Raw genomic sequence first — 26,504 nt, 5'->3', positions numbered from 1 at the left:
CTAACCTGCTCCTCGGACATCGCTGGGCGGCCGCTGGTGCCGCGCCCCGACGCCACCGATCCTCTCCTCCGCATTTCGGATCCGCTCCTTGATGCTACGGACCCCATGCCTCGACTCCTCGACGCCTACACCCCTGCCCCGCCACCCAGGTGAGGGGCTCCGGCGTGCTCCTTCATCCAGCACCGCTGTCCTGCCTCCAGCGCCTTCTCCTCCGCGGCCCGGTGATTCCGCGACGTGCAGCCGGTAGCATCCCGCGGTCACCCAGAGCGGGAGAAGACCTCCTGCTCCTGGCAGCCGGGCTGGGTACGTCCAGCGGGCACGGAAGCGAGTGGATCAGGCCGCGGTGGTGGTGGAGTCACCCAGGAGGGATGGTGTGGGGGCTTCTCTCCTCCCTGCTCATCTCCAAAGTCACTGAGCTCTTGCAGACTCTACACCAAGTTGAGGAGAAGCTTCGTCCCAGCTGGTGACATCTTGCTACCCAGTCAGTGACTAAGTGAGCTGCTATTGCTAAGGGTGTGCTAACAGAGCCGGTGCCCGGTGTTGCTCGGGATGAGTCACCTCTGGTCTGTTAAATGAGACGTAGAAACGAGCTTCCCTTTCCTTTCTCCTCCCTGTTCTCCTTCTCATCCTAATCCCCAACCTTTGCTTGGTGCTTTCTGCTGCTTCTGCCAGGGCTCCATCAGTCCCCCAGGCCCGGCTGGGCGCTGGCATCATGCCGTGATGTCACACTGGGCACTTTGACTTCATGGCCCCGAGGGGCAGGGAGGCAGCTGGGCAGGGAGGCAGCTGGGCAGGGACTCCTCCTGCCGCCTGGGGTGGCTGTCACTGGAGGCAGAGGAAGTGACGAGGCAGGCTGCTTCTCCTCCAAACTTCTCCTGTGCGATCTTTGGGTGAGTGAAGAAGCTGAGTAGTTGAAGTGTCTTGTTTGGAAGCACAGTGGAGGTTCAGCAGCAGCTTAACCTCATAATAACCAGGTAGAAGTCACTGCAGCTGGCTGAGATCCCCAAAAAGGGCTCAGGTAATCCTTCCTCTTCTTTCTTGGGCTGCTCATGAGTAGCCCTGGACCACTGCAAAGGCTCGATCTGAAGGAAGTAACAGTGCTGTGGTCAGCAAGTAGTTAAATGCACAGAAGGCAGAGCAGTCTGAAGTCTGTCCTGGAGCAGTTTTGCCTATCCCCATCTCCCCTGCTTGAGCTCATTTCTGGTTTCTCCCTCTGGTCCCAGAGGAGCATCTGCTCTTCCACGAGAAAAATCAGCTTTCTCGGTGTCCTGCACAGACTGGGTGAGCCTGGGGTGCTCAGACATGCTGCAAAGAGAGGAGAACCACCTGCCTGTACCAAAGCTGCTTCCTTGTTTGTTCAGAAACCAAATGGACCCTTTTTGGTGGCTGGGAGGGCACAAGTTTGGAGCTCTCTGAGCCCTGGAAGGTTTCTCTTCTCCCTTCCTGCCCCTACAGCATCTTCCCACTGCTGGTCCTGAGCAGGGTGTAGCCATGTGGAGAGCAGGAAGAAGGGGAAGCTGGTGCAAAATCCACTTGTGTGTGAGTGTGTCTTGTGAGCTGAACCTGAAGCCCCACCCTGTGTGTCCCACCCCCATTTCACAGCTGGCAAACCTGTGTCCTGGTTTAACCCAGCCCACTCTAACATGACACCCTGTGTCTGCCAGTGAAGCTGCTCTGTTTCTCCTTGAAGCAGCAGCCCTGTGCTTGGGCCTGTGCTGCTGGATGACCATCCCCTGGAGATGCTGCTGGCAGAAGCAGCTCTGCAGGTCACCTGGCAAGACTTGTCCCAGTTCTCACCAGCAGTGCCGTGGATATGGACGCTTCCAACTTCCTGCTGCCTACAGACCCATCCTGTTCAGCTCCACTAAGCCAAGGCAAGGGCTGAGGTGAAGTTTGTTTGTGTTTGCTTGGTCTGTGTCTGTCTCCAGTTAGCAGGGAGGGGGCATCCAGCTCAATTCCTGTTTTTAACATTCCTGTGGTGTGATTCAAACCTAACCTGCTGTGCTGTCACCTGAAGCCTTCAATAAATAGTGCAAAACCAGTGTTTGGATGCTTTTTCCCATCAGCCAGGGCTGGAGAGCCAGGCTGTGCCCTCCCACTGGCATGGCTCATTGTGTGCTGCATGCCCTGTGCCTCCCAGCCCTTGGTTTGCCTCTGTGGCCAGTGAAGGTGGCTCAAAAAAAGAGAGTGGCAGGGAGTGACCTGGTTGAGCCTCCAGCAGAAACCCCAGTGAGTGCTGGTGTCTTCACCCCTGCCCAAGACCCACTAGAGACTGGAAAGGAATTCTTGCCAGTGAGGGTGGGGAGACACTGCAAGAGGTTGCCCAGGGAGGTTGTGGATACCTCCTGCCTGGAGGTGTTCAAGGCCACCTGAGCAACCTGGGCTAGTGGATGGTGTACCTGCCCATGGCATGGGGTTGGAACTTTAAGGTCCCTTCCAGCCCAACCCATTCTCTGAATTTATGCAGTTCACCAGAGCTCAGGTGTCCTCTAATTTTGTGTCTTTTAGGAGCTAATAAAGAGATGCAGATGGTGGTGCTTAGCCTGGTGACAGGGGTGCTAAAAGCTCTTGCTCAAAGCTAATATTCATGGAATGATAAAGAACTTGTTCCTAACAGCCAGTTTAAATCCCCTCTCCTTTGAAACCATTGCCTCTTGTCCTACCACTGCAGTCTGTCTCCATCCTTCAGGTACTGTCAGGCTGCTATTAGGTCTCCCTGGAGCTTTCTCTTCTCCAGGCTGAACACCCCCAGCTCCCTCAGCCTGGCCTCACAGCAGAGGTGCTCCAACCCCCTGATCGTTTTGGTGGCCTTCTCCAGCAGGTCCATCTCCTTCCTGTCCTGAGGGCTCCAGACCTGAACCCAGCCCTGCAGGTGAGGTCTCCCCAGAGCAGAGCAGAGGGGCAGGATCCTCTCTCTCCATCTCTGGCCACGCTGGTTTGGATGCAGCCCAGGCTGCCATTGGCCTTCTGTGCTGCCAGGGTTTTGGGGCGAGGCTGGGGTGTCTCTCAGAGGAGGAGCAGGTGCTGAACATCAGACCCATTGCAGTGCCAGGGACTCTGTGTGCTGCCCCAAGGTTGTGTTCTCTGGTTGCAGCTGTTGGCAGAGGGCAGGGAGCAGCCCCAAGGCTTCCGCAGAGCGCAGGGAAGGGCCTGGCGCAGCTCCTGGGTGAGGTGTGCTGGGGGCAGGTCCTGCAGGGTGAGCCTCACTGGAGGAGCAAGCTGGCCCCCGAGGAATAGGAGGCCATCAATTGTTTAAGAGGAAGTCAGTTAGCTGAATGTGAGCAGGGACTTATATAATAGCTCCTAAAAAAGCAAAAAAAAAAAAAAAAAAAGAGATATTTCTGCTGGCAGGAGCTTCCGTGGGGAGAGAAAGTTGCTCATCCATAAACAAGAAAAATTCCCAGGATCCTCTGCTGCTTCAGCATTTTATGATTTATATATTTTTATATTTATTTTTTTTTTACTCTTTTCCAGGGCAAGGTAGAGTTGTGCTCAGCCTTCACCCTCTGAGCCACAGCAAGGGACAGCAGACCAGGCTCCCTGCATGGCCATGCCAGCTGCTTCACTCTTTCTCTGCCCCATCTGCAGTGCCTGACCCAGGAGCAGGCAGCAGAGCATCAGTGGTGGCATGGGGAGCAGAGCTCCTCCAAGCCCTTCACACCTTCCCTTATGTAACTGCTTCTGCAGCCTCTGCTGGGAGAGCTGCTTGCCAAAGCCCAGGGCTGGGAGGCAGCACAAACCCTTCTGGCACTCAGGAGGAAGTTCAGAGGGTGGGAAAAAAAACCCCACAACTCTCAAAGCCTTGAGGAACTTGCAGAGATTCACATCTGTGAGCTGGGGGTGTTTAGGTGTCTGCAGCTGTTCCCTGCTGGTGAAATGGGGCTGGCCTGGGGCAGTGCTGGGCTGCTGGCTGCAGAAGACACCAAGGCTGATCACTGAATCATTTGGGTTGGAAAAGACCTTTCAGATCTTGCTGGATCCCTGGAGGTGTTTGAGGTCAGGATGGATGAGGTCTTGAGCAACCTGGGCTGGTGGGAGGTGTTCCTGCCCATGGACTGGAAGCTTGAAGGTCCCTTCCACATGGTTAAGGCTCCATCCCTGGAGATATTGAAGGTGAGGCTGGACAGGGCTCTGAGCAACCTGATCTAGTGGGGGATGTCCCTGCTGACTGCAGGGGGGGTTGGACTGGATGAGCTTTAAGGTCCCTTCCAACCCAAACCCTTCTGTGATTCTATGATCATTGAGTCCAACCATTAACCCAGCACTCCCAGGTCACCACTAACCCATGTCACACAAGCACAGAATTGTGGCCAAGCCCTTTAAAATCAAGTCCAATCCTTCTCTACCTCTACCATGTCTATTCTTAACCCATGTTCCACAGTACCACATCTTCACAGTTTTTAAACCCTCCCAGGGATGGTGACAGCACTGCCCTGGGCAGCCTGTCCCAGGGTCTGATGACCTTCTCAGGGCAGAAATTATTCCTCATGTCCAATCTGAGCTGCATTATGGGTGCTGCTACTTCTAGGATGGTTAGGAGGAGTAGAACCTAGGATGGTTAGGAGGAGTAGAACCTAGGATGGTTAGGAGGAATAGAATCTAGGATGGTTAGGAGGAGTAGAACCTAGGATGGTCAGGAGGAGTAGAATCTAAGATGGTTAGGAGGAGTAGAATCTAAGATGGTTAGGAGGAGTAGAACCTAGGATGGTCAGGAGGAGTAGAATCTAAGATGGTTAGGAGGAGTAGAATCTAGGATGGTTAGGAGGAATAGAACCTAGGATGGTTAGGAGGAGTAGAATCTAGGATGGTCAGGAGGAGTAGAATCTAAGATGGTTAGGAGGAGTAGAACCTAGGATGGTCAGGAGGAGTAGAATCTAGGATGGTCAGGAGGAGTAGAATCTAAGATGGTTAGGAGGAGTAGAATCTAGGATGGTCAGGAGGAGTAGAATCTAAGATGGTTAGGAGGAGTAGAACCTAGGATGGTCAGGAGGAGTAGAATCTAGGATGGTCAGGAGGAGTAGAATCTAAGATGGTTAGGAGGAGTAGAATCTAGGATGGTCAGGAGGAGTAGAACCTAGGATGGTTAGGAGGAGGAGGAGAATGATGGCAGGTGAGGAGCTGGGAGCTATTGTTCTTAGGCACTATTCAAAAAGAATGAAATAATTGGAGAGGGCAGAGAGGAGAAAGAGCCCCCAGGGAGGCTGGAGGTGACCAAAGGACTTTCCTGCTTTGTGCTGGCAGGACCTGCAGGTTTATTTTATTTAAAGGCTGCTGGGTCTGTTCACCAGAGGGAAAAAAAAAAAACCAAAACCCAGCTCTAACCTCTGCTTCATCATTTTTGAGTGGCACTGAAGCTGGTGGGGAGGAGGCAGAAGCCCTGAAGCCCATTCCCAGATGCTGGAGGGAAGGATGAAGCTGCCTGGCAGGGCCATGGGGGACTCAACTCAGCCACCATGGATGGATCCCTGCCTCTCCTCCAAGCCTCTTCCCTCCCCAGTATATATTTGTTCTTCTGAGGGCAAAACCCCACCAAGGAGCTGAAAACAAAGCAAGAGTGGCCTAGAAAAGGGCAGCATCACCACCCCCTCCCCCCCTCCTCTATCCAAAAAAAAAAAAAAAAAAAAAAAGGCTTCTCCCAGGGCATCAAACTTTAATTAGCAACAATCAGGCAGGCTCCTGAAATGGGAATAAGGGGAGAGGGGAGTGGGAAAGAGAGGGGGGGAGGGGAAAAGCAAAACCCATCAATAAAATATTCAATGGCAGAAATGTATTATTGACACAGCCTTTAGAGGAGAGAAAAGCAGGGCAGGTATTGAGCCTCAGTTAAATAATGTGGGGGGAGGAATATAGGTCAAGCATGGTGGGGGCTGGTCCTAAGGTAATAAATGAGTTTAATTAACTCCTCTCTCCCCCCCCCCACCCCCCCTGTGGGGGGGTGGGGGGGGGAGAGAGGAGTTAATTAAACTCATTTACTACCTTCCCAAACCTGGTTGCTGCTTTAGAAGCTCTCCCTCTAAAACCAAAAAGAAAATTCCCCATCCAGCTGAAGACAGAAATTTAGCCCTCAAGCCATTGCCCTCTCCCCCAAGGCCATGCTGGATTCTGAGTGATGCTGCTCCCACCCTCTACCCCATTTCCCTTCCACCACCTCCATCCCACACAGCCTCAGCCAAAAGGCAGCAGCTGAACCCTTTTGCATTTTTACAATGAATAAAAACCTAGCTGTTTAGTTCAGGATTGAGTGGGTTTTATTCTTAGTTAGGGATTTGGGGTGGTTGTTTTGGTTTGGTTTGATCCCACCAAAGCAAGTGGGTGCTGCTGGGAGGTGAGGAATGGACAATAATCCACAGAAATAAATAAACAAGCACAAGCAAGGCACAAAAAAAAAAAGATCAGAGTCCAACCATTTTTCTGTCTCCTTCCTGGCTGAAGAATCATAGAACTGAGGGGACCTCAAGGCTCAGCCAGTCCCAACCCCCTGCCATGGGCAGGGACACCTCACACCACAGCAGGTTGCTCACAGCCACATCCAGCCTGGCTGCAAAACCCTCCAGGGATGAGGCTTCCACCACCTCCCTGGGCAACCTGTGGCAGTCTCTCACCACCCTCATGGGGAACAACTTCTTCCTAAGAGCCAATCTCAATCTCCCCACTTCTACTTTTGCTCCATCCCCCCAGTCCTATCACTCCCTGACACCCTCAAAAGTCCCTCCCCAGCTTTCTTGGAGCCCCCTTCAGATCCTGGAAGGCCACCAGAAGGTCTCCTGGGAGCCTTCTCCTCTCCAGGCAGCACAACCCCAACTCTCTCAGGCTGTCTCCAGAGCAGAGCAGCTCCAGCCCTCTGCTCCTCCTCGTGGCCCTTCTCTGGACACCTTCCAGCACCTCCAGATCCTTCCTGGAACAGAGGCTCCAGAACCGTACTCGCACTGCCTGCTCCTGTCCAGCTTCTCACCACCAGCACCCTCAAGTCCTTTCCCTCAGGGCTGCTTTCTATCCCCTCCTCCCCCAGCCTGTACTGACAGTGAGGATTGTTCCAGCCCAGCTGCAGAACCCTGTCCTTTCTCTGGTTGAGCCTCATGAGGTTCACCTGGGACACCTCTCACCCTTCTAATTCAAAAAAAGACACCTGTGAAACGTCACCTCTGCTGCTGCCACTCTGCAGTCACAACCAGAGGCACACCAGCCAGCCAAGCAGGCTTCAATCCTTCCATGGCACTTGACCAACCTGCTGGGCTAAGGTGGCACCAGAAAAAGCAGCTTTGCAAGGGGCATTCATCCAGGGGCTGGAGCCCAGCAGAGCCTCAGGGGAGATGGTTATAGAGAGCAGGAGCTCATGTTCTTGCTTGTGGTTATCCAGGTGCAGCTGGAGAGGCTTGAAGGTGGATGGGAGCTTTCTCCCTTACACAGAACCCCAGCATGCTGGGCTTAGAAGGGACCTCTGGAGCTCATCCAGTCCAATCTCCTGCTCCAGCAGAGCACCCACAGCAGCTTGCCCAGCAGCACAATGCCCAGGGGGGGTTGGAAGCTCTCCACACAAGGAGACTCCACAACCTCTCTGGGCAGCCTGCTCCAGGCCTCCAGCACCCTCACACCAAACAACTTTCTCCTCCTGCTCACATGGAACCTCCTGGCTGCCAGTTGTGCCCCTTGCCCCTTGTGCTGTCCCTGGGCACCACTGAGCAGAGTCTGGCCCCAGCCTCTTGCCCCCCACAGCTCCTTTAGCTCTTGCTGAGCATTGCTCAGCTCCCCTCTGGGGCTGCTCTTCTGCAGGCTCTCAGCCCCAGGGCTCTCAGCCTTTGCTCCTCCCAGAGCTGCTCCAGGCCCCTCAGCAGCTTTGTACCCTCCCTGGACTCTCTCCAGCGGTTCCCTGTCTCTCTTGAGAGAGCCTAGACCTGGACACAATACTCCAGATATGGCCTGCCTAGTGCAGAGTAGAGGGATAGGAGAACCTTCCTTGCCCTCCTTGCCATACTCTTCTTCATGCACCCCAGGACATGAGGGCACATTGCTGGCTCAAGGGGAGCTTGTTGTTCCCCAGAACTCCCAAGTCCTCCTCCGTGGAGCTGCTTTCCAGCAGGTCACCTCTCACCTGTACTGCTGCAGGACCTTACACCTGCCCTGGCTGAACTCCATACGGTTCTCATCCTCCCAGCTCTCCTACCTGCTCTGATCTGCAGCCCTGCACCATCCCTTCCATTTGCCTCCTGTCCTAGAATGCTCTGTGCTGCTGCTGTGCATTATTAAAACACTGCCATGTTTCATCCAGGAGATGGCCAACCTCTGGCTGGAGATGCTTGCTGGAGGGAAAGCACTTTGTGATTTGAGAAGGAGGGAAAAAAAAAAAATCCCAAACATCCAGCAGCAGCAGAGCAGCCTGTGGGGAGGCTGCCTATGGGCATAAAATACATAACAGCTTTTGTTTGGTGAAGGAAAAGAGAGGGCCGGGAAAAATGCAGGGGAGGGGGCTTGAGGTGGGCAAACACCTTGGACCTTTTCCTTCCCCTATCCTCAGCACTGGTTACACCACACCTTGAGTGCTGTGGCCAGTTCTAGGCTCCTCAGTTTAAAAAGCACATTGAGATTCTTGAACATGTCCAGAGAAGGGCAATGAGGCTGGGGAGGGGTCTGGAGCACAGCCCTGTGAGGAGAGGCTGAGGGAGCTGGGGGTGTTCAGCCTGGAGAAGAGGAGGCTCAGGGCAGACCTCATTGCTCTCTACAACTACCTGAAGGGAGGTTGTAGCCAGGTGGGGGTTGGGCTCTGCTCCCAGGCACCCAGCACCAGAACAAGAGGACACAGTCTCAAGCTGTGCCAAGGGGAAGTTTAGGCTCGAGGTGAGGAGAAAGTTCTTCCCAGAAAGAGTAATTGGCCATGGGATGTGCTGCCCAGGGAGGTGGTGGAGTCACCATCCCTGGAGGTATTCAAGAAAAGCTTGGATGTGGCACTTGGAGCCAGGGGTTAGTTGTCTGGAGGTGTTAGGTAATAGGTTAGACTTGCTGATCTCTGAGGTCTTTTCCAACTTGGTTGGTTCTGTGATTCTGTGACCTGCCCCCTGCCACCAGCAGCTGGTGGGGACAGCTGGCCCAGGGCCACAGCAGCAGGCTTAGACTGGCTTGGCTCAAAGCCTTTCCCAAAGCTTTATTGGAAACCGAAGGCGCGGCACAGAGGGCTCCGCGGCAGGCACCGTGCCCAGGCCACGCTCTTTGCTCGGGGACCTCCTGGGCAAAGCCAGCTCCTCCCCAAAGCACTCTCTGCTGTTGCAGTTCCAAACCCAAGGCAATCCACTAGGACTGGTGAAGAACACCCAAGAGCAGGTACTGGCCATGGAGTGAAGCAGCAGTGAAGTGTCACCGTCCGGGTCCCGCTCCCTCCCTGCCTCACCGGTGGCTGAGGGCTGCTTCTGCTGCTTTCTCCTCTTAGAAGCAAGGTGGAAAATTCAGTGGGTTTAAGAAAAAAACCCAAGCCCCCTGCTGCCTCAAAGCCTGGTCCATGGCACAGTGGAGGAGGTTCTACTACAGGATTCTTAAGAGTGATTAAAAAAAGAAGGGAGGGGGGGCAGAAAGTTGTCCTGCAGCTGTTCCTGTGCCTGGTGTGTGGGTGGTGACGGAGGTCTTTGTGAGGCTCCCACACCCTGCAGCCAGGTGCTGTAAGAACTTGCTCCATCCAGCTGTGGCTCTGCTCCAGAGCAAGGGCAACTTCAAAGAGGGTCTTCTGAAGGGGTGAGAGCACCAAAGAGCTGCTGAGAATCGAAAGCACTTAGGAGAGTAGAAGGTGGTGGTGGGCGTCCATGGGTGGGGGATGAGGGCTGCTCTGGGTCATTGGTTGCTGGTTTGAACTTACAGTCTGTAAAAAATACTCTGTCCACATCCATCCATGATATAAAGCAGTAAAAAATATTTTTTTATATATCTCTCTCTATATATATCTCTATCTCATAGGGTTTATTTGTACATGTACACTTGCAAGGTTCTTCTGCTGGCTGGGCCCTTCTACCTCCAGATGCTCTGCCTGGTTGATACAACTGCAAGAGAAGACAAAACAACCTCCTTGAGGTCCAGAGAGTCAGAGAATCACAGAATGGGTTGGGTCGGAAGGGAGCTCAAAGCTCATTCAGTTCCAACCGCCTGCCATGGGCAGGGACACCTCCCACCAGCCCAGCTTGCTCAGGGCCTCATCCAGGCAGGAGGCAGCCACAGCCTCCCTGGGCAACCTGTGCCAGTCTCTCCCCACCCTCACTGCCAACAATTTCTCTTTCATCTCCACTTTCAATCTCCCCTCTCCCAGCTCCAAGCCATTGTCCCTCATCCTGGCACTCCCAGCCCTTGGCAAAAGTCCCTCCCCAGCCTTCCTGTAGGTTCCCTTCAGATATTGAAATGCAGCTCTGAGGTCTCCCTGGAGCCCTCTCTTCTCCAGGCTGAACAGCCCCAACTCTCCCAGCCTGGCCTCACAGGGGAGGTTCTCCAGCCCTCTGAGCACCTTGGTGGCCTCCTCTGGACCCTCTCCAGGAGTTTGACTGTGATGGTTGTGAGGAGACAAAGAGGAATGGAAAATTGGACACAGGCAAGCAGAAAGCCTGGGTTGGGAGATGGACATGCAGATGGTGAAGGATGTGGTGAGATGGGGATGAAGCTCTGGGGTTATGAGGTGGTGGCAAGTAGTGCTTTGCTGAGGGGACAGTGGTGTGGGTGGGATGCAGGTGGCATCACCATGGTGGCCAGGAATAGCAGAGTTTGCTTTAGCTGCAAACAAAAATGTGGTGGAAAAAGTTGTCATGGGACACAGAAAAGGTGTGGGGGTGAAGTGGTCCTCAAAATGGAGCAGATGTGACTTCTGTAAAAGATGGGAACCAAACAGGGCTCTCAGCCTAAGAAAGACAGGGAGCTGCTGGAGCAGGGCCAGAGGAGGCCACAGCAATGCTGGCAGGGCTGGAAGCCCTCTGCTGGGAGGCCAGGCTGAGAGAGTTGGGCTTGGGCAGCCTGCAGAGGAGAAGGCTCCAGGAGACCTTCTGGTGGCCTTGCAGTGCTTCAAGGGCTGAGCAGAAAGCTGGGGACAGACTTCTGAGCAGGGCCTGTGGGGACAGGCCAAGGGGGGATGGTTTGAAGTGCAAGAGGGAGCTGGAGAGTGGAGAGAAGGGAGAAATGTTTGCCCCTGAGGGTGGGGAGAGCCTGGCCCAGGCTGCCCAGAGAGGTGGGAGCTGCCCCATGGCTGGCAGCAGTGCAGGGCAGGTTGGTTGGGGCTGTGAGCAGCCTGCTCTGGTTGGGGATGGCCCTGCTGAGTGCAGGGCTTGGACCGGATCAGCTTTGAAGCTTCCTTCCAGCCCAACCCAGGCTGGGATTCCGTTCTATTAAATCTTTGCCATCTCAACCCCAGGGAGGTCTTACCCAGCCTTGGGGGCACACGAGGCAGCAGGAGCAAGGCTGAGGAACCTCCTCCGCAGCTCCCAACCAGGCAGAGCAAGAGCAGCAGCTGCGAGCCACTGGCAGCAGCGTGGGGGCTGCCCTGGTGCCAGCTCTGCTCTCCCTCACGGCCTCTGGAAATAGCTCTGCCTGCCTGCTCCCCCTGCCCGCTGTGGGCAGCAGAAGCCTCTCCCTGCTTCCCGTGCCAGGGCCCCGCGGCTGTACACACCCTCGGGGTTCAGGCTGGGCACCAGGGGCTCCAGCAGGGTCCTGGGATGGCTGAGGAGCTGCTCGGCGCTGGCCCGGGGCGGTGAGTCGGTGGCCGAGCTGGGAGGGAAACCTACAGAACAGGGCAAAAGGCCTGGCTCAGGCTGGGCTCAGTGGGCATGGCTGCAGCAGCAGGGCAGACTCAGCACCCTCCCCAGCTGCCCTGGAGGGAAGTGGGTCCCTGGCTTCTCCTGTGCCCTTCATGACAGCCACTGCCCCACTGCCTCTCATCCCTGGGAGGACGTGGATGGCACCATGTGAGGTGGATGGCACCACATGAGGAGGTGGATGGCAAGGAGGTGGATGGCACCATGTGAGGATGTGGATGGGACCCCTCGAGGATGAGGATGGCACCACATGGGGGTGTGGATGGTACCATGTGAGGGTGTGGATGGCACCATGTGAGGATGTGGATAGCACCATATGAGGAGATGGATGGCACCATGTGAGGATGAGGATGGCACCATGCTTGCCCTTCCTTTGTCATGCACAGAGGTCATGGGTGCCCAGAGCCAGTCCCCACCAGCCTTCAGGCCCCGTGGGCTGGTGCTAGTCATTGGCCACCTGCTTTTTGGTGGCACAAAGCTGTGCTGTGAAGGGAAGCTCCCTGCAGCCACCCTGGCCACAAAAGCAGCAAGGCAGCCTCTGATGCTAGCTATGAGCAGCCTCTAGGCTTCCCTGGGGAGGAAGAGGAGAAGGAGGAGGAGCCTGGGGACTGGCACACCCCAGAGACCACCCTGGTGAGGGTGGTGAGGGACTGGGTGCCAGCAACAAAAGCCCATCCCTGCTGCCTAACCTCAGCACCCTGGACTGGTTTTGGGGGGGACCCCCACAGAGGGGGTGCTGTGCCCCATGGAGGGGAGGCAGGGAGCAGGCAGGGGTGGCAGGGAGCGGGCAGGGGTCCCATGGAGCCTGCTGACCTCCGTTTCTCCGGCAGGCTGGCAGCTGGCGTGGGCCAGGCTCTGGCTGGGCATCCTGGTCGGGCCTGGCCTGCAGGACGGTGACCGTGGCCCCTGTCTGCTGAATGAACTGCTGCAGGTTGCACTGCCTCAGCTCCTTGTTTAACTCCTCCAGCTCCTGGGTCTGGGCCTGCAAAACACACACCATGGGGAGGGGGGCACAGGGTGAGCCTCCTGCTGTGCCCCAACAGCCAGCTGGCACCCACCCTAGGGCTGCTCCCCTGGCACCCATTCCTAGGGTGGCTCCCCCAACATGGGGTCACCCTGCTAGAGCTGGTGGAGGGGACCTCGGGGGGTACTGGGGCTCAGCTGCCCCTCTCCGAGGACCTGAGCTGTGCACAGGGAAGGGCTGGCGCTGGGCACAGGGAAGGGATAGCGCTGGGCATGGAGTAGGGATGGGCATGGGGAAGGGATGGGCACAGGGAAGGGATGGCGCTGGGCATGGGGTAGGGATGGGCACAGGGAAGCTCTGGGCACGGGGAAGGGATGGCGCTGGGCACAGCCCTGCTCTGCTGCGTCTCCAGCAGAGGGTGCCGGCAGCCGGCAAGCTGCGGCTGTGCCGTGCGGGGAGGCGCTGGCCGTGAGTTGCTGAGGAGGAGCTGAACGCATGGCAGCTCCCGCAGCCTGCCCGGCCAAAAGCTGCTCCCTTCGGCTTCCCCGAAGAGTGGGTGTCAAACAGTAGCTGGACTCCTCCATGCTGCCGAGGCCAGGACAGGCGAGCCAGGGGCTCAGGCTCACAGCTGCCATCTCTACACCCTGCAGGTCCCCACCATGGGGGTCCCTGTACATCTTGTGTGGTGGGAGGGATCTGTGCACAGGCACCAAGTGGCCCTACACCATCCACCTCCAGGGCTTCCTTATCCAAGCTGGCACTGAGCTCTGTGCCAATGCCACCGACTGCATGCATGGACCATCTGCTGCAGCCCCACCGGAGCAGGGTGATGCTGAGATCCACCTGCACCAGCCAGCAGAGGCCCCGGCCCCAGCCCAGCTGCATCTGACATGGAGGACGCTGGGGGGAGCCTATGTGCTGGGTGGCTCAGTGGTGCTGTGTCCCCAACAGCAGTCACTACCACAGCAGCCAGGTGGGACATGACCAACCCCACTCAACCCATCAACTCCAGACTGCTAGGAAGCTGGTCCCATCCCAGAGGAGGCTGACAGGAGACCTCACTGCTGTCTACAGCTCCCTGAAAGGAGGTTGTGGAGGGGTTGGTGGTCTCTTCTCACAGGTAATTAGTGACAGAACAAGAGGCAACAGCCTCAAGCTGCCACTGGGTAGGTTTAGACTGGACAGTAGGAAACATTTTTTCCTGTAGAGAGTGGTCAGGCACTGGAATGTGCTTACCAGGGAGGTGGTGGAGTCACCACCCCCAGAGGTGTTTCAAGGTGGTTTGGATGTGGTGCTTGGGGCTATGGTTTAGGGGTGACCCTTGCAGAGTAGGGTTCTGGGCTGGACTTGGTGATCCTGAGGCTCTGCTCCGACCTGAGTGATTCTGTGATCCCATCCCAAGTGTGCCACCACCCCATGGGTGCTGCTCAGCCCAGCCCTATCTACCTGCAGGTTCCTCTCAGCTTCCTCCAGGGCCTTCTCCACGCTGGCCAGGTTGCTCTCCAGCTGGTTGCCTTGCTTCACCTTGGCCTCCAGGTCCCTTTTCATCTTGGCAGCCATGTCCTCCAGCTCCGCCGGGCCAGGCACGGGGGGCTCCTTGCCCCTCTTGGCCCTCTCAGCCATTTCCCACTGGATCTGGTCCTGCAGGGCCTGGGTGCGGGCGCTGAGCTCGCGGATGCGCTGGGTGTACTCCTGCAGGCTGGCACGCAGGCTGCGGACGCGCTGCTGCCGCTCCCGCTCGCACTCCTGCTCCAGCTGCAGCTCGCTCTGCCAGAACTCCTCCTCGCCCAGCTCCGTCTCGTTCCTCCGCACCAGCTGCTCCAGGTAGAGGATCTCCTCCTCCTCCTCCTCCTCCTGCCCGCCCGCCCGCTCACGCTCCCAGAGCCGCAGGTCGGTCTCCAGGCTGTCCCCCTGCGCCTCCAGGGAGTGCAGCTGCTCCTGCTGCCGCAGCACCCTCCGGAACAGCTCTTCCTTGGAGGGCTGCGCTGCCCCCCCGCCCTCCAGCTCCAGCCCTTCCCGGGTTTGGTGCCTCCAGCGGGTCATGGCCAAGAGGTCAGCAGAGCCTGTAGGGCCCAAGTTGAAGGTCATGGATTTCCTGGGCTCCCGGGAGCGGGGCAGATCCATGCCTGCCAGCCTGGGCTTGATGGGCAGGCTGGCACGGATGAACGTCCTTTCGGGGGCCTGGGGGGCGCCCTCTGAGGAGGGTCTCTCCACCACGCTGGGGCCAGTGCGGCGCAGGACGAACTGGACGTCGTTGGCATACTGCCCACACTTGGCCAGCGACTCCAGGGGGCACTCCAGGGGCAGCAGCTGCCGTTCCTTCTCCCGCAGCCTCTGCACCAGCACGTAGCGGCCGGTCTGACCTGCAGGGCGGAGGGGAGGAGCTCAGCTGAAGCAAGCCACGGACAGCAGCTGGGTGCTGAGGCTGTGTGTCCCCTGGGCAGCGACTGGTGACATCCCCACCCACTCCAGAGTGGGACCCACACCCACCCACCCCAGAGGGGAACCCCCATCCACCCCAGAGCGTAACCACCATCCACCCCAGAGCGTGACCCCCATCCACCCAGAGCAGGACCCACACCCATCCACCCCACAGCGCGACCCCCATCCACCCCAGAGCAGGACACACACCCACCCCAGAGCATGACCCACACCCACCCACCCCAGAGCGGGACCCCCATCCCCCTAGAGTGCAACCCACTCCCATCTCCCCCAGAGCGTGACCCACATCCACCCTTGAGCAGGACCCCCATCCCCCCCAGAGCATGACCCACACCCACCCCAGAGCAGAACCCCCACCCATGCCAGAGCGTGACCCACGCCCACCCAAGGTCTCCCCTTCCAGGCAAGCACTGCAGATGGGCCACGCGGATGCCTGCACCCACAAAGGGACCCCAGCAGGTGGGGATGGCTCACCCATGGCCCGTGCCAAGGCGATGACCACTTCCTGGCAGGTGGTTTGCTCCGAGACACCACAGACAACCCTCTGGATCCCATCCACCCAGACCTTCAGCTCCATCCCTGCGTCTGCCGGGCCTCAGGCACGCTGGGTCATTGCAGGACAGGCTGCATGCAGGGAGAGGAGAAACCACGTTTGCATCCCAAGCTCCTAATGAGGCACCTCCTAATGAGGCCCTGTAAGAGTGGTGTCATTAAATCATCTTTAATGCCAGCATCCATCCATCTACCTGTCCATCCTATCCATCCATCCAACCCACCCTTCCAGTCCACCCATCCATCCCATCCAGCCAATCCACCCATCCAATCCAATCCACCCACCCAATCCATTCATCCACTCAGCCAACCCACCCAATCTGCACATCCATCCACTCATCTGATCCACTCATCCAACCTACCCAATCCAAACATCCATCCACCCATCTGGATCCATTCCACCAATCCACCCGTCCACCTAATCCACCCAATCCATATATCCATACATCCAAGCCACCCAATTCACACATCCATCCACTCATCTGATCCATCCATCCAATTCACCCATGCAATTCACTCATCTAATCCATCCTCCCAATCCACCCACCCACCCAATCTACCCAAATCACACATCCATCCACTCATCTGATCCATCCATCCATCCAATCCACCCATGCAATCCATCCATCCCATCCATCCATCCAATCCACCCATCTGTCCAATCCAATCCATCCACCCATCCAATCCATCCATCCATCTGTCCAATCCACCCATCCATCCATCCAATCCAATCCATCCACCCAATCCATCCATTCATCCAATCCCATCCACCCATCAAATCCATCCACCTATCCAATCCAATCCATCCACCCATCCAATCCACCCATTCATCCAATACAATCCACCCATCCATCCAATTCATGCATCCAAACCACCCATCCCATCCATCCATCCATCCATCCAACCCAATCCATCCACCTAATCCACCCATCCAATCCATCCATCCAACCCAATCCATCCACCCAATCCACCCATCCATCTATCCAATCCATCCGCCCATCCATCCAATCCATCCATCCATCCAACCATGCAGTCCACCCATCCATCCAATCCACCCATCCATCTATCCAATCCATCCATCCATCCAACCCAATCCATCCACCTAATCCACCCATCCAATCCATCCATTCAATCCATCCACCCATCCATCCATCCAATCCAATCCATCCACCTATCCAATCTATCCATCCATCTCTGCAGTTCTCCCTGTCCATTCCTGTTGATATTACTCAAACCCCGATCATCAGCTGCAAAAAAAACCCCAAATCCAACCCCCTCCTCCCCTCCTCTCTTTTTTTGGGTTTGTTTATTGCTGATGCCTGGGCAGCAGGTCCTCGTCTTCCTCTGGAGGGAACTGAAGGGCTTTGTGTGCCCACACCATGCCCAGAGGATGATGTCCAGGTGATTTCTGCTGTGACCACTGCTGGGCTTTCACCCCAGTATCAGAGGGCTGCAGAATCTCCCCTGTGGGGCCAGGCTGGGAGAGTTGGGGCTGTTCAGCCTGGAGAAGAGAAGGCTCCAGGGAGACCTCAGAGCAGCTTCCTGTACCTGAAGGGCTTCAGGAGAACTGGGGAGGGCCTTTGGCCAAGGGCTGGGAGTGCCAGGATGAGGGACAATGGCTTGGAGCTGGGAGAGGGGAGATTGAGAGTGGAGAGGAGGAAGAAATTGTTGAGAGTGAGGGTGGGGAGAGACTGGCACAGGTTGCCCAGGGAGGCTGTGGCTGCCTCCTGCCTGGAGGTGTTGAAGGCCAGGCTGGATGAGGCCCTGAGCAAGCTGGGCTGGGGGGAGGTGTCCCTGCCCATGACAGGGGGTTGGATCTGGATGGTCTTTAAGGTCCTTTCCAACCCAAACCCTTCTATGATTCTCTGCCCTCTCTGACCATGTGGCAGTGTGGCACCAGGGCACTTTCCAACCCACACTGGAAAATGTGGGGAGGAAGCAGCAGCTGCCCAGCCTTGCCCAGGGCTGTTGAGAGGAAGTGCAGCCAATGCACCTTTTAACCTATTGACCTCCACCTTAGTTTATCACAAAGGGATGAAGATACCCCAAGAAAGCCTTTTTCTGCACAAAAACGTGGTCAAAGGTGGGGTTTGGGAGGGGGCTGAGGCAGGAACGCCCAGGGGGAAGCCTGGGCTGCTGGGGAAGGCTGTGCCCAGCACTGGGCTCCAGTCAGTTTCCCACTCGTGGTTATTTCTGCCTTCAACTCACACCCAGTAGCCCAGGCACAGCAGCTCCTGTCTCTGCCAGCAGCTCAGCAACTGTGAGAGTCTTAAAAATAACATACAGAACTGTAAGCAAGGCAGCACAGGCTGTGAAGAACCCAAAGGTTTGAGCTTCTGGGGTTTTCAAACAGCCTGCAGACCAAGATGCAGCTTTTCCACCCCTGCAATCCTGCTTCTTCTACCCTCAGCCTTGTCTGAAAGCCCCAGGTGGAGGATTCATAGAATGGTTTGGGTTGGAAAGGACCTTAAAGTTCATCCAGTTCCAACCCCCTGCCATGGGTAGGGACACCTCTCAACCTTGGTTGCTCCACGCCTTATCCAGCCTGGCTTTCAACACCTCCAGGCAGGAGGCAGCCACAGCCTCCCTGGGCAACCTGTGCCAGAGTCTCACCACCCTCACACTCAAGAACTTCTTCCTCAGCTCCACTCTAACCCTGCTCTGCCTCAGCTTCAAACCATTCCCCCTTGGCCTGGCTCCAGACACCCTCAGCAAAAGTCTCTCTGCAGCCTTCCTGCAGGATCCCTTCAGGTCCTGGCAGGCAGCTCTCAGGTCCCCCTGGAGCCTTCTCTTCTGCAGGCTGCACACCCCCAGCTCCCTCAGCCTGTGCTCACAGCAGAGCTGCTCCAGCCCTTGGAGCATCTTTGTGGCCTCCTCTGGACTCTCTCCAGCAGCTCTGTGTCCTTCTGCTGCTGGGGACAGCAGAGCTGGAGGCAGGATTGGAGGTGAGCTGTGAGCAGAGCAGAGCCCAGGGGCAGAATCCCCTCTGCTGCCCTGCTGCCCACACTCCTCTGGCTGCAGCCCAGCACACAGCTGCCTGCTGGGCTGCAGGAGGGCACTGCTGGCTCCTGGGGAGCTGCTCAGCACCCAACACCCCCAAGGCTTTTCCTTCAGGGCTGCTCCCAACCCACTTTGCACCCAGCCTGGATTTGTACTCAGCTGCAGGACCTTGCCCAGTGACTTTCTGAACCTCATGCAGTTGTCCCTGGCCCACTTCTCCAGCCTGTCAACATCCTTCTGATGCCATCCCTGCCCTCAGGTGAGTCCCCTGCACCACACAGCTTGGTGTCACCAGCAGACTTGCTGAGGGTGCACTCAATGCCACTGTCCACATCACTGACAAAGACGTCAAACAGGTCTTAAACACCATCTACATGTAGGAAATCTTCAGGTCCTCCATCCAGAGGGTCCCAAACCATTTTCCCCAGCCTAACCTGACTGTTCACAGCCTCTCCAACCCTCAGCTCCAACTTGCAGGGAGCTGACCTCAGGTCAGACCTCATTTCTGGCTTGTTTTGTTGTGTCTGCTTGCGTAATCAAAGGGAGGCTCCCCCAGACACAGGACTGAAACTACCACAGCTTTTGAGCCATGCTGGGAGAAAGGTGAAACCAGGGAAGATAGGGCTTGGTGAGGACGTTCCTCATGGCTTGCCAGGGCCTGTGGTGCCACCCCTGTGCCCACCTCCAAAACGTGGACACAAACCCCACGTGGGGGCACAGGGGCGAATAGCTCCCAGCTCCTGTTTGCCTTGGCTGGGCAGCTAGGGAAAACTGGCAGGGGTGAAGGGCACCTTGGGCTCAGCCAACCTCCCCACGAGCCCAACCCACCCAAATTTGCAGGGCTTAGCCCTGATTCGTTCCAAAGCTGCCTTTTGGCACTGCTCCCTCCACTGTGCGTTCAAGGCTGCCACCGGCCCCCGGCACAGAGCAAAGTCCAGGCACTGCCGTGGCACCACCCAGCTCACCCCAAAGCCACCGTTCCCCCTGGCTCTGCCACCCCAGCACCACCCTCGGGCTGGAAACACATCCGGGAGGGGGGGGCACCACCCTGACCCCAGCCAGGGCTGTGGCTGGCACTGAACTGCACTTCCTCTCCCCAGACGCCACGGGGAGGGTCGGGAGCTTGGGCATGAGGAAGGAGAAGCGACCCAGAGGGTGGAGCTGCATCGCTCAGCCTCACCTGGCCACAGAGCTCCAGCGGGTGCCCAGCGCCGCCGGCAAGCAAGAGCGGGATGGCCACCGGCACACCAGTCCCGGGCACCTGTTTGGGTTCAAACCCAGCACCAACCCCCAGCCCCGCCCGGGCTGGCCACCCTGGCAATCATTTACCGGCAGCCAGCGCACCGCACGCCCTGCCAAAAAGCTGGGAGTGGTGGCGGCCAGCTTGCCTCTGGGTATGGGGAGAACCTTCCCTCCTCCCCCCCAGCAAAGCAGCTGGGGAGCCCCTTCCCTCCCGGCTGCATCCCCCAGCAGCCCCCAATCCAATCAGTTTTGTTATCATTTCCCCAAGCCCCTGCAAGCACAGAGGGTCCCCTGCTGACCGATTGCTTGCTGGAACTCTAAGGGTTTTGGGGGTCACCCCCACCCCCCAGCTCCCTGCCAGGTATGGGCTGTTATCTGCCCTCTTGCAGTGGGCTGCTGGGGGCTACTCCCTGCTCTCCCTGTCTCCTCCCATGACAGGCTCAGTTCCCCCAAGCCCACCAAAACCCAGCCTCGCTGCCCCCAGCTCTGCCTGCCCTCCTTGTCCCTTCCCAGGACAGGCTCAGCATCCCCAAAGACCAACTAAACCCAGCCTGGCTGCCCCCAAGCCGACCTAAAACCATCCTGGATGCCCCCAGCTCTGCCTGCCCTCCTTGTCCCTTCCCAGGACAGGCCCAGGTCCCCCAGCCCACCCAAACCCATCCTGGCTGCCCCTCTTTCCCCAAAGCCCTCAGCTCCTGGAGGATGGGATGAAGGCAGCTCATGGAACCAGAGCTGTTTTGGTTGGAAGAGACCTTTAAGATCATCAAGTCCAACCTCCTACCTAAGACCACCACAGCCACTAAACTCATCCTCATCTGGGGGGAGGTAGAGATGCTCCTCAGAGCCCCCAGTCCCTGCATGGCACACACCACAACTCACATGTTGGCACAGAGGGAGACTGGGGACAACATCTCCCTGCTTCAAAACCCACAATCCAAAAAGCCACCAGGCAACCAGCCCCAAACCTCCGCCTCATCCCCAGCACCACCTCCCCAGACCTTTGCCATCATCCCTGAAAACCCAGCAGCTAGGGTGGGGGTCTTGTTGCTCCCAACATGCCCTCCCCTCCCCCCTGTGCTAACCAGTGGGTGCCTTCACTACACCACCAGGGAGCAGAAAGGGCTTTTTTGGGGGGGAGAGGGGGTAGAAGAGCTCCTTGGCAGCAGGCAGGCTTCCAGCTGCCTCTGTTTGTTGCCTCACCCTAGGTGGTGACATTGACCATGACCCCAAAAGCAGGGCAGCTGCCAGGTCCTGCTGGCTGCCCCCAAGCCAGCCGGGGGATGGTGGTGAGCAGGTGGTTGCAGGCAGCAGGACTTGAGGGGCACTTCCAAAAGCCTCTCTCCTTTAATTCTTACTCCCCCTTCCCCTTCCCCAGCTTCACCAGGGCTTCTTAAAAACGACTTTGATTGGAAGCAAATTAACTAAGTGACTAATTTTCTGCTGCCTTCCCCAAGCAACGGGTCCTAAAATTGAGGGGAGGGAATGATTCATAGCACGACTCCACCAAGTTTCCTGATGGGGAGTTGGAATCTCAAGTGCTGACTCTAAAAAAAAAAAAAAAAAAATCAAAAATAAATCAAGCAAGTTAATAATAAAACCAAATCCATTAGCAATCGTGGAGCTTGCAGCTTTATTTTGGCTCCTCAGCCTCTCCCTGCTGCTGCCAGGCTTGAAGGCAGAGGAGGAAGAGGAGGAGAATTTCTGCCTGTGCTGGAGGATGCACGTTTAGTGCAGCTCCTGCAAACTCCATCCTGATGGCTGCCAGGACTGGGAGGGCTTCAGTCATCTCCCTGGTCCTGAAATCAGACATGAGCAGCCAAGAACAGTGACTGCTCAGTCTCCTGGCAGGAGTGAGGACCAGCACTGGTTTGCAGGGATTCCCAGCAGGGCCCTCCCAGGGCGTCTCAGAGGAGCTGAGACAGCTCCTTCCAGCCAAGGCCTGCAAACACTGTGCCTTTAGGATCACAGAATGCTGAGGGGTTTGGAAGGGACCTCTGGAGATCATCCAGTCCAAGCCCCCTGCCAGAGCAGGGCACCCAGGGCAGGGCACACAGGAACACAGCCAGGTGGGACTTGAAAGCCTCCAGAGAAGGACACTCCACAACCTCTCTTGGCAGCCTGCTCCAGGGCTCACACCAAAGAAGCTTCTCCTCCTGCTCAGATGGAACCTCCTGGGTTCCACTTTGTGCCCATTGCCCCTTGTGCCTTTCTCCCACATTTTGCCACACACAAAAAATCTCCAGTAAGGAGCAAATCCACCAAGACTGCACCCAGCTGACACCCAACCCCTGCTGCACCTCCAGCACTGCTCAGGTGCATCCCAAATGCCTCTGTCAGAGATCATCACAAGCACCACCTGGGACCAGCATGAAGGCTTTGAGCTGAGCATCCCACCAGGGCTGAGGTTTCACCTGGTTTTGGGGTTCACTTGCCCCCCTCACTATGTCCACCCCTGGCAGAGGGCAGGAGAGCTGCAGCATGGGGAAGGCTTCCCAGCAAGCCCAGTTCAGACTGCTGAAAGGCAGGAGAGCAGCCAGGGGCTGGGCTGGGGGTAGGGTTATAGACTCAAACCTCAGAGATAGAGCTATGGGGCCAGGCTGGGAGAGTTGGGGCTGTGCAGGCTGGAGAAGAGAAGGCTCCAGGGAGACCTCAGAGCAGCTTCCAGTACCTGAAGGGGCTCCAGGAGAGCTGGGGAGGGACTTTGGACAAAGGCTGGGAGTGCCAGGATGAGGGACAATGGCTTTGAGCTGGGAGAGGGGAGAGTGAGAGTGGAGAGGAGGAAGAAATTGTTGAGAGGGAGGGTGGGGAGAGACTGGCACAGGTTGCCCAGGGAGGCTGTGGCTGCCTCCTGCCTGGAGGTGTTGAAGGCCAGGCTGGATGAGGCCCTGAGCAAGCTGTGCTGGTGGGAGGTGTCCCTGCCCATGCCAGGGGTTGGAGCTGGATGAGCTTTGAGCTCCCTTCCAACCCAACCCATTCTGTGAACCTATGAATTGCACTTGAGAGCAGGCTGGGAGGAGCTCCCTACCCAAGGAGCACCTGGAGGACCTGCAGCTCTGCATCCCTCTGGGGCACTCTTGCTCTGCAGCTGCCAGCCTTGCTCCTCTCCCAGCCCCATGCTGGGGGGATGCTCACCCCATCTGTATGAAGACACAAGTGAATGAAAGCCCAGTAAGGGAGGTAACAGCAAGTGGTGTTGGGAAGGTAGTAGTGTCCCCTGCCACCATCTCTGTGCTGCAGGCTGGCTGTGACTCACCCTGTTGAATCAGCTGCTGTGCTGACACATCCAGCACCTAGCTAATGCTTCCCCCCTGCTGCAGCACCAGGCTCTGCTCCAGGCACCCAAGGGGAGAAGAGGGAACTTGCCCATGTGTGGAGAGGATCCACAGGGAACCAAAGCCTCCTGATGGCTCTTTTGACAGGGCAAGAGGCAATAGACACAAAGTGGAACCCAGGAGGTTCCACCTCAGCATGAGGAGAAACTTCTTGGGTGTGAGGCTGCTGGAGGCCTGGAACAGGCTGCCCAGAGAGGTTATGGAGTCTCCTGCTCTGGAGGCTTTCAAGCCCCAGCTGGATGCATCCCTGTGTGCCCTGCCCTGGGTGACCCTGCTCTGGCAGGGGGCTGGACTGGATGATCTCCAGAGGTTCTTTCCAACCCCTAACACACTGTGATTTTATGGCACTCACCCTGCAGCAGGTTGGAGAGGACAGGCTGTGGTCCACACCCCTCTCCAGTACTTTGACACTCAGTGTCCTCCTGCCTTGGGTCCCTTCTTTGGACTGGCATCACCTACCCCTGGCTGGAGCTCTGCAGGGACAGAGCAGCCCTGCTGGGCTTTCCTTGCCATGTCCATCCCAGTCCAGAAGGTGATGCCATGGTGAAAGGTGGAGGCTGTGGCCAAGGGGTGGACACTGGGCAGGGCTCAGCCATGGCAAGGGTTGATGCTGGGGCTCTTGCCATGCTCAGTGGCATGTGCCATGCTGGATGGAGATGATCATCCACAGCTCTGAGCTGTACCTGCAGCAGACTGGTCACCCCCAGCTGGCACTGCCACTGCAGCCATGCAGCACAGGACCTTCCCATGGTGCCATTCTGAGGGTGCTGGCCCCAGGCTCCTGAAGGAACAGCATCTCCTGACCTGGTGCCATGCAGCCCAGAAGACACCTACCAAAGAGGTCATTGTCCCCTCCTGCAGCGTGGGGGCAGGACACAGGCACAGGGCTGCAGCCTGGGGCAGCAAAGGGGTTGCTTCATCCCAGCAGGAAGAGCTGGCAGGGGTTGAAGGAGCTCAGGAGGTGACAAACAAGTCCTGCCAGAGTGGTCACAGCTCAGAGAGGCTTCTGCACCCTTCCTCCTGCACGGGGAGGGTGTGCAAGCTGCCCCAGGCCTATCAAAGCCACCAGCTCTTATGCAAGGTGGCTGCAAACACCCAGGGGCAAGGAAGTGGCAGGCACAGGGCTCTAATTCACACCCAAGTGTGTGGGCTGGCCCATAATAGTCCTTGGTCCACCTACTGTTCTCCATTCACCTCTCCCTGTCCTGCCACAGTCTGTCTGACAGCCAGCCCTAAAAATCAGCAAATGACTGAAATTGCTCATTTTGAAACCACAAAAGGACTTTGTGGATTCAAATCTTCTCCTCCAGCTGGAGAAAGCACAGCTGGGGCCAGGGACAACCACTGCAAAGGTCCCCTGAAGGTGCAGCTTCACCAGAGCTGGGCCATGGATCCCAGCCCAGAACAGCCCCAGGCTCTGTCATGCTTTAGAGAACCACAGCCTGGGTTGGGCTGGAAGGGACCTTCCAAGCTCATCCACTCCAACCCCCCTGCACTCAGCAGGGACATCCCCAACCAGAGCAGGCTGCTCACAGCCCCAACCAACCTGCCCTGCACTGCTGCCAGCCATGGGGCAGCTCCCACCTCTCTGGGCAGCCTGGGCCAGGCTCTCCCCACCCTCAGGGGCAAACATTTCTCCCTTCTCTCCACTCTCCAGCTCCCTCTTGCACTTCAAACCATCCCCCCTTGGCCTGTCCCCACAGGCCCTGCTCAGAAGTCTGTCCCCAGCTTTCTGCTCAGCCCTTGAAGCACTGCAAGGCCACCAGAAGGTCTCCTGGAGCCTTCTCCTCTGCAGGCTGCCCAAGCCCAACTCTCTCAGCCTGGCCTCCCAGCAGAGGGTTCCAGCCCTGCCAGCATTGCTGTGGCCTCCTCTGGCCCTGCTCCAGCAGCTCCCTGTCTCCATGCTGAAGCCTCCAGAGCTGGACACAGCACACCAGGTGCCCACAGTGGTCCTGGCTCTTCTCCCTCTGCACAAGGAGCTGTGTGGCACAGCAGGGCACAGAGGGCAGGGTGATTTGCTAGCCAGCAGCTCCTGCTGGTGGCATCTCACACTTGGCACCCACAGAAGGTACAGCCAAGTTTCAAAAGGGCTTTTACCACCCAAGAGCATACTGAAGAGCCAAGACCAGGAGAACCAAGTCTTGTGACGCTTGCACCACCCCAGAGCTGAAGTGTCCCCTCAGCCCCAGCACCAGGGTGCCCAGCACCCCAGAGGAGATGTGGCCTCTTGCGGGAACCCTGCAGAGAGGCAGGGCTGTGGAGAGCCAGGAGCACCACGCCAGCAACCCCCCATTAAGAGCCAAATAGAGGCCTGGGAGTCCCCTGCCCCACTTCCTCCCCACAATTACAGAGTCCCAGCACCATGCCCAGGGTGTTCTGGTGGGGCTGGATGCTGCCCAGAAGGGTGGGAAGAGCTGGGCACAAAGCCTGCCCAGGGCTTTGAGGTGGGATGGGGCTGGGCCTCAGGGTGATGCCCTTGGGCAGGGATTCAGGGGAGGGAGGCTCACAGCTTGGCTGATGGAAAAGCAGCTCACCCCCTCCGTGCTCCACCTGTGGGCATTTCCCTTCACCTTTCTTACACCCAAGCTTTTGGCTTTGCTGCAGCATCAGCCCCCCCAGGAAGGCTTCAAAAGCAGCACTGGGAAGGAGCAGGGCAGAGTTAGGTTGGAGCTCAGGAGGAAGTTGTGCACAGTGAGGCTGGGGAGACACTGGAACAGGCTGCCCAGGGAGGGGGTTGAGGCTCCATCCCTGGAGCCATTGCAGCTCAGGCTGGATGTGTCCCTGGGCAGCCTGCTCTGGCTGGAGGTGTCCCTGCTGCCTGCAGGGGGTTGGATGAGATGCCCTTGGAGGCTCCCTTCCCAGCAGATGCAATCTGTGAATCTATGAACTCTCTTCCCTTCTTAAACCAAGATGTGTGGCCATGGTGTGGCCATCCTGCATCGCAGGCAGCAATGACAGCTCAGGGATGCTGAGTGGCCAGTCCACCCTGCTGCTGAGGGACCAACCCAAAGCTCATTACGAAGTAAAAGCAGCAAAAACCCAACCCCACCCCACCCTCCCCAGCCACTGCACACACTCAGGTTACAGCCTTCCAGCCTGGAAGGGGAAGGATCATCTTCCTCTCCCTCACACATGGCATCGTGTTTCTGCCTGGCAGCAGGAAAGGAAAGGGAGAGGGACCACAGGAGCTGGCAGGGCTGGTCA

The 26,504-nt window shown here is 57.4% G+C and overlaps 1 protein-coding gene across 1 annotated transcript; it reads right to left on the bottom strand.

Annotated features, from left to right (window-relative positions):
• Positions 1-25,410, bottom strand: RASSF7 (Ras association domain family member 7). The gene is made up of 8 exons (XM_054390723.1): positions 25,398-25,410; positions 15,649-15,759; positions 14,179-15,095; positions 12,582-12,750; positions 11,612-11,734; positions 10,428-10,436; positions 8,202-8,297; positions 1-299 (listed from the first exon to the last, which is right to left on the bottom strand). The coding sequence occupies exons 1-8, from the start codon at positions 25,408-25,410 to the stop codon at positions 1-3; spliced, it is 1,737 nt and encodes a 578-aa protein (XP_054246698.1).
• Between the last annotated feature and the right edge of the window lie 1,094 nt (positions 25,411-26,504).

This window comes from Indicator indicator, chromosome 21 (assembly GCF_027791375.1).
Source record: "Indicator indicator isolate 239-I01 chromosome 21, UM_Iind_1.1, whole genome shotgun sequence".
In the NCBI taxonomy this organism is placed as follows: domain Eukaryota; kingdom Metazoa; phylum Chordata; class Aves; order Piciformes; family Indicatoridae; genus Indicator; species Indicator indicator.
The sequence above is the reverse complement of the archived record's forward strand: the minus strand, read 5'-3'. Positions and strand labels throughout refer to the sequence as shown.